Genomic DNA, 17849 nt, shown 5'->3' with positions numbered 1-17849 from the left:
TTAATTGGAAGGAATTTACAGATTATCTGACCCAAACCCCTCATTTCTAAAATAAAAGCTCAGAAGCTTTAAGTAGTATTGATAAAGCAGAGACAGCAAGAACTTAGCACACAAGCTGCCATTTACCATTCTCTGCTCAGGGCAGACACTGATAATTGATTTTGTACTGTGTCATTCCCCATGAGTCTTATGAGTCCTCAGTAGAGCTCTGGAGGCAGCCAGTGTCAGTCACTTGCCATTGATATGAGATCTGAAATCTTTGCCATCTCTGGTTCATAACTATACATAAGGCCATGAACACTTAACCAAAAACGTTAAATCCAGAGAAGTCACAGGGGGTCGCGTTGGACTGGGAGCCAGATGAGTAGAATAAACAGTAAAAGAAAGAAAGTAAAGGCTTCCCAGTATTAAGCTAGGGCTTGGAGTGTGAACGGAATTCAAACAGGCAGAGAGTAAGGAGGAGAGACTTCTTTTGGGGAAACCACGTGAGCAAAGGCGTAGACTGCTCAGAGCCAAGCATGTAACGGTTTGACTAGAGGAGATGCTTCAGATTAGGAGGTGGTGGGAAAGATGTTGGAAGGATTAATTGAGGCCAGTTGTAGGCAATCTAAAGGGCTCAGGTAAGAAATTAAGATTTTATCCTATGGATAGAAATCTTGAAAATTTTTGAGTGAAGGGATGATTTGACAAAACCATTTTAAGCAGAATAATTCATCAATAATATGCAAGAAGGATTGACAGGGAGAATAATAAAGCACATGAGGAAGCTATTCAGTTTCCAGGCCTGAAGAGGTGGGAGTTTGTATGAAGGGAGTACTAATAGGAAACAAAATAGAGACAAAATATATTAAAGATGCCATTAAAAAGAAGAAAAAGACATAGAATTTGATGACCAAATGGTTGTGGAGAGGATAGTGGAAGAAGAGAAAAATAAAAGGGGTCGAAGATTTCTCTGAGGTTACACTTTGGTGAATGATGGTACCTTTGAACTAAATAAAGAAGTCAGGAGGAAAAGGAGCTGGTTTTGGAGGAAGGTGATCCCAGTTTAGATATGTACACTTTGGGATGGCTCTCACATATTTTTTATCTTACAAGGAAAATGAAATGACTTCAGTTTTTTCTGCCTTGGAACTATCTTAATTTGCTGTTTGGAAATGGCTACATGGTTTTGTAATTCAGCTTTGACATCAGACATTAAGCCCTGTGAAGTTACCACTCAGGTCATTTGGGTGATTTCTTGATCGTCTAGGCTTTTTGAATCTGATTATTTAGCAAGCTTGTGTCTTATTTTTCTTTCTATATGAAATATTTTTGGTTTTGTTGCCTTTATGTTTATGGTTTAAATTTCTTTGGCCTATCAAACTTTGCTCATTTTATCTTTAAGACGGTTAAGTGTGGCATACAAAACAAGACTTCCACAAAGTATCTTGCTTTGTTTCCAAAGGATGCAAGGTGTTGTAAATCGACTGTCCAAGTTACTGAAACCTGGGGGAATGCTGTTGTTTCGGGACTATGGAAGATATGATAAGACTCAGCTTCGTTTTAAAAGGGGTAATAGTATATTCGATTTGGAGTTATTTTCATGTGTTTTAAAGAATGCTTTGTTTATAGTTCATGTCAAGTTTTGTTATTTTTTGTTTTTTTAAGAATACAAAGATTCTCTTATCACAGTTATTTTCTTTTAGGTCATTGTTTATCTGAAAATTTTTATGTTCGAGGAGATGGTACCAGAGCATATTTCTTTACAAAAGGTATGTTTATCGATAAGGGAAAATAATTAGCTGTAAAAACTCTCTTTGGTTATTATTTGCAGGGAGAAACTCAAAAGCCTGAAAAATGAGGCTTCAGTAGTTGATTAAACATTGGATGTCCTCATACTTTGGTGACTATAACTGTTCTATATAAAACAGTTGAAAATGGCTTGTTTGCCTTTTAATCTTTTTCCTGTTGAAATTGCTTTAAAGAATCACTTGTTTCATCCTCATGCCCAAATGAAGGTGTAGTCTGTTCCATTTTACTGAGCTAACTGAGGTTAGCCCAGTACCTACAAAAAAATTGATGGCAGGCCGCAGCCAAAGAAGGGTATTTGATTTTAAGAGTCCGTAGAAAATTACTTGTCTTTTATCAATTTCTTATTTTAAAAAAGCATTTAAAATTAATCTTGAGTTCAAGGACTTTCCCCAAACTTATGTGAGTACTTTTATAATGTGCTGTTTGGGGTCTCTGCAACCAACAAAAACTCAAACAGGGTGCACCTTTCAAAATATTGAAAGCTGCAACCAATAGTGTTCTGTGTCTGTTTATACCTGCCGTGTCAAACTGTTTGTACTTGGTGTATTTGTGTGAAGTAGAAGAAACCCACTTGGTTTCACAGGTGTCCTTCACTAATTTGTACTAGAGGGGTTTCTTGATATAAATAAAATTTAGATGGCCCATCATTCCATTAATGTTCCAGTGTTCCTGAATGCCCCTTCCCCCCCTCCCCCCAGTCACACATCATACATTTGACTGTAATTTTCGTCTTGCAGAGGAAGTCTACAATATGTTCTGCAAGGCTGGGTTAGATGAGAAGCAAAATCTGGTTGATCGTCGCTTACAAGTTAATAGGAAAAAACAGGTGAAAATGCACCGAGTGTGGGTTCAAGGCAAATTCCAGAAACCATGATACTTCACTTGACTCAAAAAAGCTCCAAATTGGTATTTTCACTCCTTTTTCATGGCTGAATTATGTACCACATTAAGGTACAAACCAGAGGATTAAACTATTCTGTGACTTCTGTAAATCTTTCATTTTTGAAAAGACAGAAGAAAAGAAGAGAATTTGTATATCCTGCTGTTTGCCATGGGTGAGCTCTTTGTGTGTTTTAAGCATATGCAGGTGATTTGGAAGATTGCAATATATTGTGTGTTTTCAAAATTTAATATGCTCAAGCTTGTTTGGGTTAATTATGTCTAACCGTTTTGTTTGTTCTTTGAATTTTATAAGCATTCAATTAAATTGCAGATATAAGTCAGATGATTCTGAGAAACCATAACCTGTCATTTTTCAGAAGTGGAAAAAAGTCATCTACTTTATTTATACATTAGTTGAACACAGTTGAACTCTCCTCCGTTGTTATCTGATAGTAGAGAGGCAGCTTACCTTGTTTCTAAGGAAAGTCACAAGACCAAGATGAAGGTCTGTTGTTGTCTGTTTTCCCCAAGACTTTTTTTTTTTTTTAATTCAGAGCCTAATGTCTAAAGTAGAATTTTAGTTTCTCTTTCCTTTCCTAAAATTGGGGAAGTATGACCCATGCTAACATTATTTTCAGGCTATTCTTGGGTGTACAAGTTGTTGTAAGCTCTCTTTAAGACAACTGTTATACCCAAGAAAACTCTTAAATTGTAACGATTAAAAATTTATTTACCACCTTGCCTCAAAAAAGGATGTAAGTTGGCTTGCAAATTGCACTTTGTAAAAATGGAGTTTCTAAGATTGGTCTTTCATTCATTATACAGCATTTACTGAGTACTTACATTGTGCTGAATTATATGGAATGATACAATAAATAAAGACCTAGCCCTGTCTTCAGAAAGCATAAATAGGATCCAGCTGCCAAAGCAAAATATGTACATCCCAAGCCTCTAAACCATGATCTAAGATAATATATGAGCAAGTACCCAAATGGGGAGCTTATCAGCTAGTAGATTTTGATTATAACCCACAGAAATCTGGAAAAAATGGACAATCTCTTGAAAGGACCACCTTTGGGATAATTCAGTTCCAACTATTTTTCCTTTTTGAATTCACTTAAAATTCACTTTCTTGAAAGACTGTGATTTGTCCCATTTGGGTCATGGATTCATCTCTTGACAGGCTGTGGCAGGGCAGCTTAATTGATGGTGCCACAAGAATGTATGGAATGGAGGAAAGTGTCTCAAAGGAAATTCAAGACACTGTTATCTAAAAAAAGAGGGGAGGGGCCTGGCCTGCTGGCATAGTGGTTAATTTCGTGCGCTCTGCTTCAGGGGCCGAGGGTTTGCTGGTTGAGATCCCGGGCATGGACCTACACACCACTCATCAAGCCATGCTGTGGCAGCATCCCATGTAGAGGAACTAGAATGACTTACAACTAGGATATACATCAATGTACTGGGGCTTTGGGGAGAAAAAAAAAGAGGATTGGCAACAGATGTTATCTCAGGGCCAATCTTCAAAAAAAAAGAAGGTGGGTCTTAGGCTAGTCCTTAAACATGTGTTCTCAGAAGATTGTGAGAAGACAAGTCTGTTTAGTATGGGACATTCGTGATTCAGAATAATGGAGAAAAGATGGGGAAGGGGTCAGCTTTTGGAGGCTTGAATAGAGGACGCATTGGGTTCTAGTCTCTAGACAGAGCCATCTGAGGTTTGTTTGTTTCTGTTCTATCCTATCTATGCCATGTTATATATGTATTTAGAGAGATTGAGGAGTTGTCTATAGGACAGAATGCAGTGAGGTCATAGGTCAGGGGCAAGGAAGACCACAAAAAGGTTTTTGCATATACTTGCCTTGGTAGGAAGTCCTCAGAAGTACAATATCAAGGTTTCTGTTTAAACATGCATCAGTCAGTAAATGTAAAAGTTAAAATCTGCCTGAGACTCTGAACTCAGTTGTATTTCATAATTAAGGTGTACATTTAAAAGCCAAACTAGTAATGAAAGTATTACATACAAGGGCAGTTAGTTAAGTTAATGTTGCTATGGGAACCCCAGCAGATCTTCTTGTGTCTCAATTTAAAAATCGTGGCCCAAGGTGGTTTTAAAAACAACAGAAGGTAAAATTATTCTCACATTCTCACACATGTAAATTGTACTGTCTCTCTCAGTCCTAAATAGCAGATTCAAGCCAGCCTCTTGACTGGCACGGTAAAATTCAGCCTCGTGTCTTTCTATAATGTTTTACAGCATGTAGTTAACCTTTAGAAACTTCAAAAATACATCAACCAAATTTGGACTGTGAGACTCAAACTGGGCTCTTTGGGTCTCTGTCTAGCATAGATCTCCTATTCCACGTGTCTGCTCAGTAGGGCCATTTCTACCGGGGTCTTCTGCTTGTTTGGTCAGTCTTTCTCTGGCTTAGCCTGCCAGGATCAACCCCCTACTTAGAGTGTGCTGCTTGGCAAAGGAAAAAAGAGAAAGACTTGATTTGGAATATTCCCTATAGACATTAAGAAATCATGAAGTGTTGCAAATGTATCTGTTTGGGTATTAAAGTATTTGATAACTGCATGAAATTCTAATTTTCTCTTCATATCCATAAAACTAGGACCAGTTAGTTAGGTAGAGTTTGATATTTAAAAATTCATCTTCTGAGGGAGCTTAATTTCAAAAGGACCATTTTCTTTCTAACAGAAAAAGATATGTTCCTTCATCTTCTTATAATACAGAGACAATGGAATATGCTGTATTGAAAATGCACCCTCCATTTTTCTCCATTTCTAAAAATTCACTTTTGAGCATTTTCCAAATGTAAAAAGTCTCACACACATGAACTCTTTCAGAAGGTGGTGAGGAAGCCAAGGTAACAGTGTCTATTATTAAAAATTTTGCATACAGTATGACACATTTGTCGTATTGAAACACTCAGTTAATGTTGACTTCTGAGAACTTATGTGCTTTGTTTTTCTCAGTTTCACATGCTTTGTCTCTAAATTATGAACACAGTCAGGTTTCTACCGTCATGCAGTTTAAATCGTTGCTGTACGTTTCATGTACTCTAGTTTGTACATGAAAATTCACCTACGTACAAAGAGCTGCCCTCCTGGGCATTCAAACCATGTAGACTGTTAAACTTCGGATAACTTAAATTCTTGCTCCAAAACTCCTATGGTATACTCCTATGGTTTTTCCACTCGTCAAAGCCAAGTTCTGAAGCCTGAGTATATCACACATTGTTACTTCTAATGGATTTTAATGTTTATTATGCTCCTCACAAGTGCAGATAATTTCACATTTGCATCACTAATAGACCTTTTCCAGAGCCTCTGCTCCTTCTGCTTCCTGCTTCTATTAGTCATCAGTAGACGACATGTTGACATGGGTATTTTTCCCCCTGCTTGTGAAGGCTTTGTACATTCTAAAGCACTGAATATATGTGAGGTGTTTTCATTAATAACAGCATTTACAGTCTACAAAGCAGCATGCAGAGTACTCCAGCAACAGAAACCGTCTCAATGGTTCTATGAGACCTTGTGAGAAAGACACTAAGATGCCATGGAAAAGTATTGCCTTGGAGTCAGACAGGAAGCATGGGTCCTAGTTCTTGTTGAACTGCTTAGCTACTCTTAATTTAGCTCTGAATGCCAAATCTTTTACATACTATACTTTTATATACTACATTATTCCCTCATTTAATCCTCAAACTCCTAGGAATTAGTTTTTATTATAACCATTTAACAGATGAGACTGGGGCTCTGAGACATTGGGTGACTTGCCCAGGATATCACTGCTAGTTAGTTGCAGAGCCACAATTTGGACCCAGAACGGTCTGATTCCAAAACTTCTACTCTCATCAGTGTACTTTTAATTGATAGACTCAAGTGCTGCTCAGAAAGCTTCTGGAGAAGAAAGCAAGCTCCTGAATCAAGCAGAGAATTATAGCAATGGGTGGGAGTTTAGATCAGATGATCTTCAAGGTGACAGCTCATTCTAGATCCAGTGATTCTATGAAGAAAGTAGGTTGCACTTGTCCACAGTTGTTACAACTGGGAAGGAAGAGAAGGAAAGGAACCGAGAGGAATGACAAAGTAAAAGCTTTCAATCAGTTCTTTTTAGCATTCTGCATATGTTTACTTCTTCTTCTGCCCTACCCCCTTCAGGCTTCAGCCTTCCGCCTTCCACTTGGCTTCCCTCCAAGCAAGCAGAGCACCCATCACTTTCATACTCCTCACTTAAGGAAAAAATCAGTCTGTACTGCAACAGGGGAAAAAAGCCCTTAAAATGTCTTCAGAGGGATTCAGCTCCAGCATAATCTAAAATAGGTGAATTCAGGGAGTGTCAATAATAAAATATGAGTGAAAACATCTTTATTTAAAACATTGTATGTACATTAATGCCACATTAATGCCAATTCAAGCATGAAATGTTGAGCATGTCTTGGAATAGGGTTTGGGATTTGAGAGGCACAAAGGTACCTGCAAGATGGCTTTGGTGTAGTTACAAATATAAATAGAAGTAAAATAACAGTTGCATCTTCATTTATAATGAATCTATATTGTGTCCTCAAAGCTACAGAGGAGAGTGGATGCCAAAATCTGTCGTTCATTAACATATGCCTTAAATGACAGGGAAGAGGTGTTGAAGACAAAATTACTTTTTCCTCCAAGTATGAATCAGCAGCATGCACTAACAAGCAAGTAATAATAGTTCTGCGTGTGAGTGCCTATAGAGGGTAAGAAAAACAGCATCAAACTGAAAATGCAAGTGCACCTGCAGGAGAGGCCCAGGAGGCTCAGAGCACGTTCCCATGAGCACCATCCTGAAGTGTCTCAGAGCACAGTGACCCCAACTCTGGCAAGTCGGGTTGGCATGAGATGGATGGAGCACATTAAAACCTCCAGATGGTCAAAGACAGCCCACCCTCAGCTGCCCCTGGAGCCCGTCAAAGGCGAGCTACAAGGCAGCACTACTTGGCCAAGAGTTTGAAACAGCTGCTTTAGATTCTATAGTGCATGTGGTTTCACAGCCACTTAACCTTTACTAAGGAACAGCTAGAGGCAGGTGAATGAATAAATACGCGTTAACATTACATGAGGAGAAAAAATCAATACTTTAGGAGCACATGGACTTCAGATAGTCACAAATAGTGTCCAGTTAGCTGTGTCCTTGGCATCCTAGTGATTTGTGTCTTTATCTTTGATTTTCTCCAGCAGATAGGCACTAAATAGAGCCCGGGCCCCAGATGTTACCTACCAAATTAAGTGAGCCATTGATTACCTACTAAAAAGCCCCAAGCATCCTCTCTCCTACTTGGTTTTATGAGGTTTGATCCAGGAAAACTATGAATTTTGTTATGCTTATACGAATTCTTTGGCAGTGTTTTCAACTCATTGCTGCTTTATGTGACATTTCCTAGTTCGTTGCAGAAAAAGCAGAAATTAATTTTTTCCTCAGTTAGTCTTTATACGTCAATTATCGATTGTTTCAGAAAACAGTGGGGAATGCCCCTTCAGGTCTTTAAGCCTTTTTTGTTGGGGAAAAAGCACTAAAACTGTGTGACTTCCTAAAATTAATGATGAGATGCTGTTGAGTCACTTGCTGTGTCATTAGTTTGTTGTTTTTTTTTTTAATGCTGTGTGCTTACCACAAGCAACACTACGCAGTTGCTGCCTCATTTCTCTCACCTCTGGCCTCCCAAGAGTCGCATGTCTTTCTCCTGAGGCTGTCCTGCCACACAGAGTGTTTGGCGTAAAGAATGTGATAGCTCTCCATACATCTTTAGTTACCCCACTCCCTCAGGTGAGCTGAGACAGCATCCCCTCAAAGCAGCATCTGGAGCTCGCACTGAAAATCACCTGAAAGAGAATGGCTGAAATTACCAGTGTCACAGGCGACACTGTAACAAGGAAATTTCTGTCTCGAAGGATAATTGTGTTTCTCGTTGTTCATACTTCTTCCTTCACAGCCCTCATTTATTTTAATGTATATATTCCACTTTGACTCTCTAGAAGATATTTTTAACGTTTTTTTAAAAATCCAAATGACAGATGAAATTCAAGATCCAGAAAAGTATTTATTCTATTTATCCTTTCCATGAATGTACTCTTAATCAACCAGTCTTTCTGAGCATCTCTTCATTTGCAGCTTTGTTTCCTAATAGAACACTTGGGCTCTGGAGATTAGTGAGACAAAGCCTCATTATAACCATCCTCATTTTACTCCCATTTCTTATATACTTTCTCTTCCTAACTCACTCTCCAGGTGCTTCTTTCTCTTGCCAAATAGTGCAAGGAAATACTTTTGCAGATCTTTTGTTTACTTTAGAAAAAACACTGATCCAGGCTTTCCCATTCGGGAGTGCTGCTCATTTCCTGACTGGCCTTTAAAGTTTGGCTCAGTAGCAACTTGGGGATTTGTTTTCTACGCAGAGTGAAAGGAGCTGGATGCCCAGCGGCCCCCGCCATGCTGGAATGAGAATTAAGTTCTGCTCATTCCCTGGATAAGCAAGCTAACATTTTCCTCATAGATTTTTTTCCCATTCCTCAAGGTTTTCATGTTTAGTCATTTAGCTTTGGCTTTTTAAAAGACATTTTAATAGAGTTGTTTCTCCTCCAAATGCATGCAGAAGCTGATCATGTATACAGGGAAACTCACAAGAATAATGAATTCGCTGTTTGCTGTTTTTCACCTACCATACGATGTGCCACATGACACATGCAGGGCTTACCCCTACTCCAATTCCATTACCAGTTGCCTGGCCTGGTATAAGAGGACTGTAACACCAAAGGAATTTGGCATGGGCTACCTCACTTTCTAGGTCCCCAAGACTGCTGAGTTAATGAAGCTTTGCTTATTACCCAGTTGAACATTTTCTTATTTCGTGTAAGTTTTGTAAATCTTTTGTGCTTTCTGTTCTTTGGCACATTTACATTAAATTTGATTCTAGTTATGTAACTATCTATACTATAGTTATGTTTATATATGAATATAAGTTACTCTTGGTTCATCCTACCTTGGGGAATTTATTCAGTTTGTTATGAACTCAGTAACTTTCCAAAGAAAAAGGCTTTCTAAACCTGGAGGCTGTACTTCTATATATTAATGCATTTTTACATTAAAAGATGTTTGGACTAGGGGCTGGCCCCGTGGCCGAGTGGTTAAGTTTGCGCGCTCCACTGCAGGCGGCCCAGTGTTTCGTTGGTTCAAATCCTGGGCGTGGATATGGCACTGTTCATCAAACCACGCTGAGGCAGCATCCCTCATGCCACAACTAGAAGAACCCACAACAAAGAATATACAACTATGTACCGGGGGGCTTTGGGGAGAAAAAGGAAAAAATAAAATCTTTAAAAAAAAAAAAAGATGTTTGGACTAGAAAAATTGAATGATAAAAATAGGAAACACTGACTAAGATCTTAACTACATCGGGGGTGGACACTGTCTTTATTTAAGGACTTAATCTGTAATATAAAGTAAGATGGCAAATAAAATACCATATTCAGGGGAGGGGAGGTACAGACAAAGACAAAGCTATTGGCGTAGACAAGGTCCAGTTGAGGAAGCATACCATGTCAGTATGGTGACAAGGAATCTAGGGTCAGTGACTCCTATAAAGCTCAGCCAGGCACAGACAGTCACCACTAGGAAAGGCTACCAGCAGAAGCAAGCCACACTCTGGCTTAGTTAAAGTAGGCAGTACAGGCCAAATACTGCTCCAGTGACCCAAAGAAAAATACAAGGTCAGAGAAGATTGTAGCAAGAGTGACTTGTAACTGAATCTCAGAGAACTGGACTATAAACTTTAATGCCCCCTGGCCTAACTCAGGAACAGCCAAAGAAAGAGCCCTAACTGAACCTTGGGAATAGGAAGACTGCAGAAGCCATGAGCTTTTTTCTGCTGACCTGACTTATACCACAGAAATGGCTAGAAAGACATTTTGTTCTTGATACATTTTAGTAGAGCAAAGACTCACCTTTATCTGATTCTTCCTTTTGATTTCAGAGCCCTTGTGTTTGTTTTCCACCACCTATGTCTTGAAGTATGAATTTATTGATCTTCATAAACCTGGAAAGATGGGGCACCGTTTTAGGAGAAACATACCCAGAGACATGCAGGTAGAAGGGGACGTTGGCCAAGCCAGAAGATCACCCTCATTCCCCATTGTGATAGAGGAAGATCTAGCTTCTACTTTGCAGAAGGGAACAGATTAGGTATCAGTATAATGGAGTCACCAAGTGATTCAAGATCTGCTGACTCTCTGCAAGAAAATTAATGGAGGCACATGAAGAATGCAGGCCAGAATAGCCTACGAGACAAGACCACAATGTGCAATCACCACCATCTGGTGAGATTTGAAAGAGTTTCAAAAAATATTATCCCTATGTTCCCTGCCCAAATTTTAAACCAACTGAGAGAGACTAAGGTGTCAACAGATGAAGATTAAAATGTGAGCTTAATTACTGATGAAATTGATACTGCAGAAAATGACTCAGGATACATCAGAACAATTGCGTTTCTAATACTGAACCCCAGAATCAAGACCCACAGCTGGACAGCCACAGGACCCTACTCCTGGGGTTCTGCCCCTGTAAAGCCTTTTTACAGAGTAGCTGGCTTCCGAGAGAGAGTGAAGAAGGGCTAGCTAAAACATGCCTTAATTCATCTCCCAAATTCACTGATTAGATAAGTCACTCTACCTCTCCCAGGAATGAGGAGGACGGGACTAAAGAGGATGGGACAGCATACACCAGTTGCTGTCTCTCCACATGGCAAGAAACAACAGGAGTAGGAATTACCTAAACCCCACATATGTGGAGGCAAGAGTAACGTGGAGTGGATTCTACTTTGTCTCTTTGTCACCTAGTGAGTAGTCTTCTCAGATAGATACACTGTCAGTGGTTCTTCACCATTTACCTATAAGCCTGTGGCAGCTTACCTGGTCAGTGATCATTTGCCGTAGTGATGGATGGAATCTGCAGGGTATGCACTGACACTTGTACGTGGTTGGAATACTGGGAACTGCAAACAAAATGAATTTCCGAAGTTATAACCAGTGACTTATTGTGGGAACCCTATTACACTGAAATCTTTACTGGACTGCTAAATAAATATTAGACTAGCAACTCTGCCGAGCACCATTTCTGCACTGACTCACAAAATGAATAGCTGGCAGCCAGCGAGTATCAGCCACATGTCAGATACTGCTCTAGGTTTGGAGAATGAAGGGATGCACAGGAAAAAGTAAAGATAGACGAAATACAAGGCCAAGATTTTTATAAGATTCAACAGATATAAACTTACTCAGTTTCTCTTACTTACCTTGTCAGACTGGGAATGAAACAGTTCACAGACCAGCACCCGCCCACACACCACACCTTGAGCGGCTGTGCTCAAGCAAAAACTCGCCTTTATCTGATTCTTGCGCATCACAGTATCTGTCCTGCTTTGCCTTCTGAACCCTGTTGTCTCTTTTCACCTCAGAGTGTACAGTGCCAGGACCTGGGCTCTTGCACCCTAGAAAATGTTTTGTCCAGGTGCTCAGTGCTTTTCCCTGGTATCTTTTTCACACCAATAGCTGTATTAAGCACACAAAACCACACCTCACCACCCACCTCTCACCAGGGCTCCTGGTGATCATCGTTCCTTTTATTTGTTTACTTTTTAAAATTTGACTTTTTGTGAATATGTGTGAAATAGTTTCTATGCTGACTTAAAATGGAAAGGGAGATGATTCTATTCCTTTGTTGAAGTCAAAATGTGTGATTTTTTCCCCCACTGAACGGTATTTTAAAGGTTGGGTTGGTGCCAAACTCAAGGAACATGGAGAACTTGGGGAAAGGCCAGAGGCAGATAAAAGATTATTAATAGTTTGTTTTTAAGGGCCATGATTAAAGGCTGAAGAAAATGTGTTTATTTACCGTAAAAGAAGAGCACACTAGAAGAGGAGAATGATAGCTTCCAGGTAGAAACAGGTAAAAAGTATTCTCAAAGAAGAAATGTGGAACCCATTTGGAATCCTGGCTTCGCTACTGCTGGTTGTATAACCTTAAGCAAGACACTTAGTATCTCTGAGCCTCAGTACCCTTAACTATAAATTGGAGATGATATTGTTTACCTGAAGATTGTTGCAAGGACTAAATATAATACACATCAAGTGCAAGGCATGATGCCTGGAGATGACTGGTGCTCAATAAGTGGTAATTAATATCAGTATTAATAGATTTTTTTAATAAAGGATAGTGATCAAGTCTTTGTCTCTTTTGAGGAGAGAAGGAGAAATGCACTCTTCTGCAATTTAAATTAGCCATAGGAAATGATTCCTAACTATGAAGAGTCAAGTTTTCTTATTTTAGAAAGTCATTGCTGTTTCCATGGCTTATGTTCAATTCAGTTCAAACACATTAAGCGTCTACTGTGTGCCAGAAATTGTGCTGGACACTGAGAATACTGGAATGAATAAGACTTGGCCCTTGCTCTTTAGATGCCTATGACTTAGGATGGATGCCCATTTGTCTGAGATGTGGTAAGTATCTCCTACTTAAATCTCTTCGCTCTAGCTGACCTCCACCATTTGACTACCAAAGTCTACCCAACTCCATCTTATCAATTGGCATCCTCATTTTTGAGAACTTTTTCAAGGTTCTCCATGAATAAATCTAGTCATATGCTACCCAGCAAAAACCAAACAAAGCATGTGAAACAAGTCCTCAAAGTGTAGCCCTTGCATCACATATCCTTTGATGTCCAAGGTCACTTTTAATAATGCTGCCCGTACCTCTACACAGATCTCTTCCTGTCACAGCATTTAGGGCTTCCACTCATAATACCTCTCAGCGCCTCTCAGCACCTCTCACCATAGTCCATCCAACTGGTCACAATTGAGATGAGATCTGTGCTGCCTTCAAGAGATCAGCAAGACTCCCCCTAATAGTGCTACAAAGCGTCACCTCATGCATCAGGCACCATTCATCTGAATTGGTCATCCAAGCAAGGAACCTGATCTGGCTCACCTCTTGTCACAGTCATCACTTGATCCTCAGGTAAACTCAAATACTAGCCCCTGTGGAGCCCAGAAATAAACCCTTGCATATATGGGCAAATGATTTTTGAAAAGGGTGCCAAGACCATTCAATGGGGAAAGGACAGTCTTTTCAATAAACTGTATTGGGAAAACTGGGTATCCACATGCAAAAGAATTAAGTTTAACAGTTACTTTATACCACATAGAAAATTAACTTGAAATAGATCAAAAATTTAAATGTAAGACAAAACTCTTACAAGAAAACATAGGGGGAAGCTTCATGACATGGGATTTAGCAATGGTTTCTTAAAATATGACACCAAAAGCATGGCAACAAAAGAGAAAACAGATCAGTTGGACTATATCGAAATTAAAAACTTTTGTACATCAAAGGACAAAATCAACAGAGTGAAAAAGCAACCCACAGAACAAGAGAAATCATATATTTGAAAAGGGGTTAATATCCAGAATATATAAAGAACTCCTACAACTCAGCAACAAACAAACCAATTAAAAACATGAGCAAAGGACTTAAACATTTCTCCAAAGACATACAAATGGCCAGTAAGCATATCAAAAGATGTTCAACATCACTAATCAAAACCACAGTGGGATAGCACCTCACACCCATTTAGGATGGCTACTATCAAAAAACAGAAAATAAGAAGGGTTGCTGAGGATGTGGAGAAATTGGAACATTTGTACATGGTTAATGAGAATGTAAAATAGTGCAGCACCAGTGGAAAACAGTATGGTGGTTCCAAAAAAAATTAAAAATAGAGTACTGTAAGATCCAGTGATCTCACTTATGGATATATATCCAAAAGAATTGAAAGTAGGGACCCAAAGAGATATTTGTACATCCATATCCATAGCAGCATTATTTGTAATAATCAAAAGGTGGAAGCAACTCAAGTGTCCATCAGTGGATGAATGGGTAAACACAGTATGGTAACATAAATACAAAGGAATATTATTCATTCTTAAAAAGGAAGGAAATTCTGACACATGCTACAACATGGATGAACCTTGAGGACATTATGCTAAGTGAAATGAGCCAATCACAAAAGGACATATGCAGTATGATTCCACTTATTTGAGATACATAGAATAGTCAAATTAAGAGAGACAGAAAGTAGAATAGTGGTTGCCAGGGGCTGGGGGAGAGGGAGTATGGGAAGTTATTGTTTAACAGATACAGAGTTTTAGTTGTGCAAGATGAAAAGAGTTCTGTGGATGGATGGTAGTGATGGTAGCACAACAGTATGAATGAACGTACTTAATGCCACTGAGCTGTATACTAAAAATGGTTAAGATGGAAAACTTTATGTTAAATGTATTTTACCACAATTTAAAAAAAAATACCAGCCCTTTTGTTCAACCTGGCCTTCCAAAATCGTGAATGTGCTTGCGTTCTATCTCTGACTCTCTGCCCTTCCCACCCACTTGTCACACAGACCACTGTCTCCCGCTGTTCCCCACTATGCCCAGCCCACTTGGACTCGACCTGGCATTTTGCATACACTCTCATTGCCCAGTCCCAGGAGAAAGGTGTTAAGTACAAGAGATCCTGAGCTCCTATCACCACAGGACCTTCTCATAATCTGCACCCTTAAGTATTCTCCAGGATCATCACAACCCTTCAACAAGCAAACCTAGAAAAGTTTCAGCCCTTCTGCCAACCCTGGTGGTTGGGACATGGGTAAGGGAAGAGGGCCTGAAGCAGAGGTGTTCGGTTTGGCTCTCCCCACAGTGTGCTGGCACGACATAAAAGAACACCAGCGTTTGTTGAGGGCCTTAGTTTGGAATTGCAGGCACTACGTTTATTCCAGCTCTCCAGCCTCCTGCCTTCTGACCAAAGTGTTCATTTCCCTTTTTCTGATCTTGCATGTCCATTCAGAGTTCATTCTCATCTTCTTACCTATTACTTCAGCTTCCCTGCTATTTCAAACCAAATATCCCTCCAACTGCGCTGCCTAAAGCTTGGTCCTAGGGAATTTCACTCCCTGCAGGCCCTTCTGGACAAATATGACATGACTAGAAGGCGCATATTGCAAACCTGGGAGGTAGGGGGCAATAAAGAAAGGTCCATGCGACCCATTTCAGTATTTCCTTGACTTTAAAGAATATTCACATTAGGTGACCAGGTTAAAAGTTTTAGTTGTATAAAAAGAGGCCATATACACTTTCTATTCACCCTTTTTTATTAAAAAGTTCCTTATTTTGTTAGTTGATTATCTCTGCCCACTCTATTCTGAAATTAACCACCTGTCTTAGTTTGCCTAGATCCTTTCTGTACTCAGGTGCTTTGCACATTAGCAGCATCACCATCACCAGAGGAGGTTGTTAAAAATTCTTAATCTCAGGCCCCACCCTAGACCTGTCAGATCAAGATCTGCATTTTAACCAGATCCCCCATTAATTCATATGCACCCTAAAACTAGAACTGTTCTAGAAAGTTTCTAACTGTCCCCATTGGAACGATGGATCTCTACCTAGACTTTTCATTAGAAGCACCTGAGAAACTCTTAAAACATATTGATGCCTTGGTTCATTGGTCCCACCACCAGATTCTGATTTCATCCATCTACGGGGGCTATAGGCATTTGAGTGTGTCTGTTTTATTCTCACGGAGATTTTGATATTTAGCCAGGGTTGAGAACCACTGAGTGTGACTTAAAGGAAAATATCATGGAGAATTCCATGAATTTTGAACTGCTTTAGAGCTGTAAAAAAGCAGAGTCAGATTGTTAAATTTGAATAGGTTTCTTAACCTAAATATATAAATATTAACCTGAAACTACAGATTGTATGTGTAATCGATTTCTCCTTAAAAGTCTTCCTCTTTTATTCCTTGTTTTTCTCTTATTTTCTGTTTCCTCAGTCCTTAGATTGTCTCAACAGCTCTCTTAATTTCTGTTAAATGGTGTCTGGGGCTTTCCTCCACGCCCAAGGAGAGGGCCATGCTCCCATTCCAGTGCCAAAGCTGGTGCTGTTTCCTGCTGCTGCTGAAGGCTCAGGTATAGGGTTCTGGTGGGAGCAGCCATCACTATCATTTTGGCTGCTGGTGCTTTGTTCTGTTAATGTCCCCAGAGACTCACTATGCTAAAGCCACTCTGCCCAGGCATGTTTGAATCCCAATAGTGAGCATATTATGGCCTCAAGTTGTCGTTTTACACGCTCCTTGCAAATCAGCCTTGTGGGCTTGACATACCAACCTCCTCCCACAACTGGGACAACTTGGTATCCCCAACCAATTTGCAACTTCCAAAATTTCTTTAGCCTCTTCCCATGTTTTTTCGTTTTTCGTCTGTCCTTTCAGAGAGCCCAGCCAGAATCTGTCCTAATCTAAGTGGGTTCAAGAGTAGAGAGCTTCACCTGTCAGGTGAGTCTCACTTTTCCTGAGACATGCTATTCCTTTGTGGTCACAGGAGAGTAGCTGAGGGCTTCTCTGCAGGCTTATGTAAGCATTTATGTATTCACCCATAGTCTTCATTTCTATCCCAGAAACCAGTTTTTAAGAGGTTTAAATAGATTTTTTAGTCTGTCCATGTTGGAAAACATTTTTTAAAAATGCTTGAAAGTGAAATTCAATTTAATTGATTTATCAAATCTTAATTGAATTCCTGCTCTTACCATTGCAGGAAAATAACTAGCAGTTTTCCCATTGTTATTGAAATACTCATCTTCTTTATAAATATTTTGACATTTTTTAAATGCCAAAAATGTGTGTGATGTGTACTATACAGTCAAGAATTAGACAGGGCTCTTGTTTTGCATAAAGCTTATTTCAGGTGGGGAAAGGAGGCACTTGATGTTGCAGATAAGAAAGTAAAATTAGGCTAAAATAGTCATTTTTATTAACATGATATATTTCAAGATAGGATCCTAACAATTTAATTTCTCTGGGAGAAATGTACCCAAAATGATTGTGAGTCATTTTGGGGCTGTAAAAGTTCTGGCTCCTAATTAAATATGTGTCATTGAGCAAGTCAATCTTTTTCTGCCTCAGAGTATTTATCTATAAAATTAGGAAGTTGTACCAAGAGTCTGATAAGGTCCCTTCCAGATCTGAAAGTCAATGATTCTATGAATTCTCAGCTAAATTAAGTGTTATCAAAAGGCTTTTTACAAGGGCCGGCCCAGTGGCT

The 17849-nt window shown here is 39.4% G+C and overlaps 1 protein-coding gene and 1 long non-coding RNA gene across 12 annotated transcripts in view; one reads left to right on the top strand and one right to left on the bottom strand.

Annotated features, from left to right (window-relative positions):
* The window catches only part of METTL8 (methyltransferase 8, tRNA N3-cytidine), a 194592-nt gene that overhangs the window by 70251 nt on the left and 106492 nt on the right, over positions 1-17849 (top strand). For 3 of the 11 annotated variants that reach the window (XM_014732532.3, XM_014732531.3, XM_023623114.2), the window contains 3 exons: positions 1445-1551; positions 1686-1751; positions 10680-12924. In XM_014732532.3, coding sequence (XP_014588018.1) covers positions 1445-1551; positions 1686-1751; positions 10680-10888 — 382 coding nt within the window. In that variant the 3' untranslated portion in view covers positions 10889-12924. Of the gene's footprint in view, positions 1-1444; positions 1552-1685; positions 1752-2528; positions 8272-10679; positions 12925-17849 lie in introns of those variants that run through there. The other 8 variants (XM_001917305.6, XM_070241211.1, XM_070241213.1 and 5 more) reach the window with 3 other exon arrangements.
* LOC138918662 (uncharacterized) lies at positions 8406-11749 on the bottom strand. Its single transcript, XR_011428265.1, has 3 exons — positions 11614-11749; positions 10651-10742; positions 8406-8532 (listed from the first exon to the last, which is right to left on the bottom strand). It is a non-coding gene; the product is annotated as an uncharacterized lncRNA (long non-coding RNA).

The sequence above is a fragment of the Equus caballus genome, chromosome 18 (genome assembly GCF_041296265.1).
Source record: "Equus caballus isolate H_3958 breed thoroughbred chromosome 18, TB-T2T, whole genome shotgun sequence".
NCBI lineage: Eukaryota > Metazoa > Chordata > Mammalia > Perissodactyla > Equidae > Equus > Equus caballus.
This window is presented reverse-complemented; position numbering and strand designations above follow the sequence as displayed.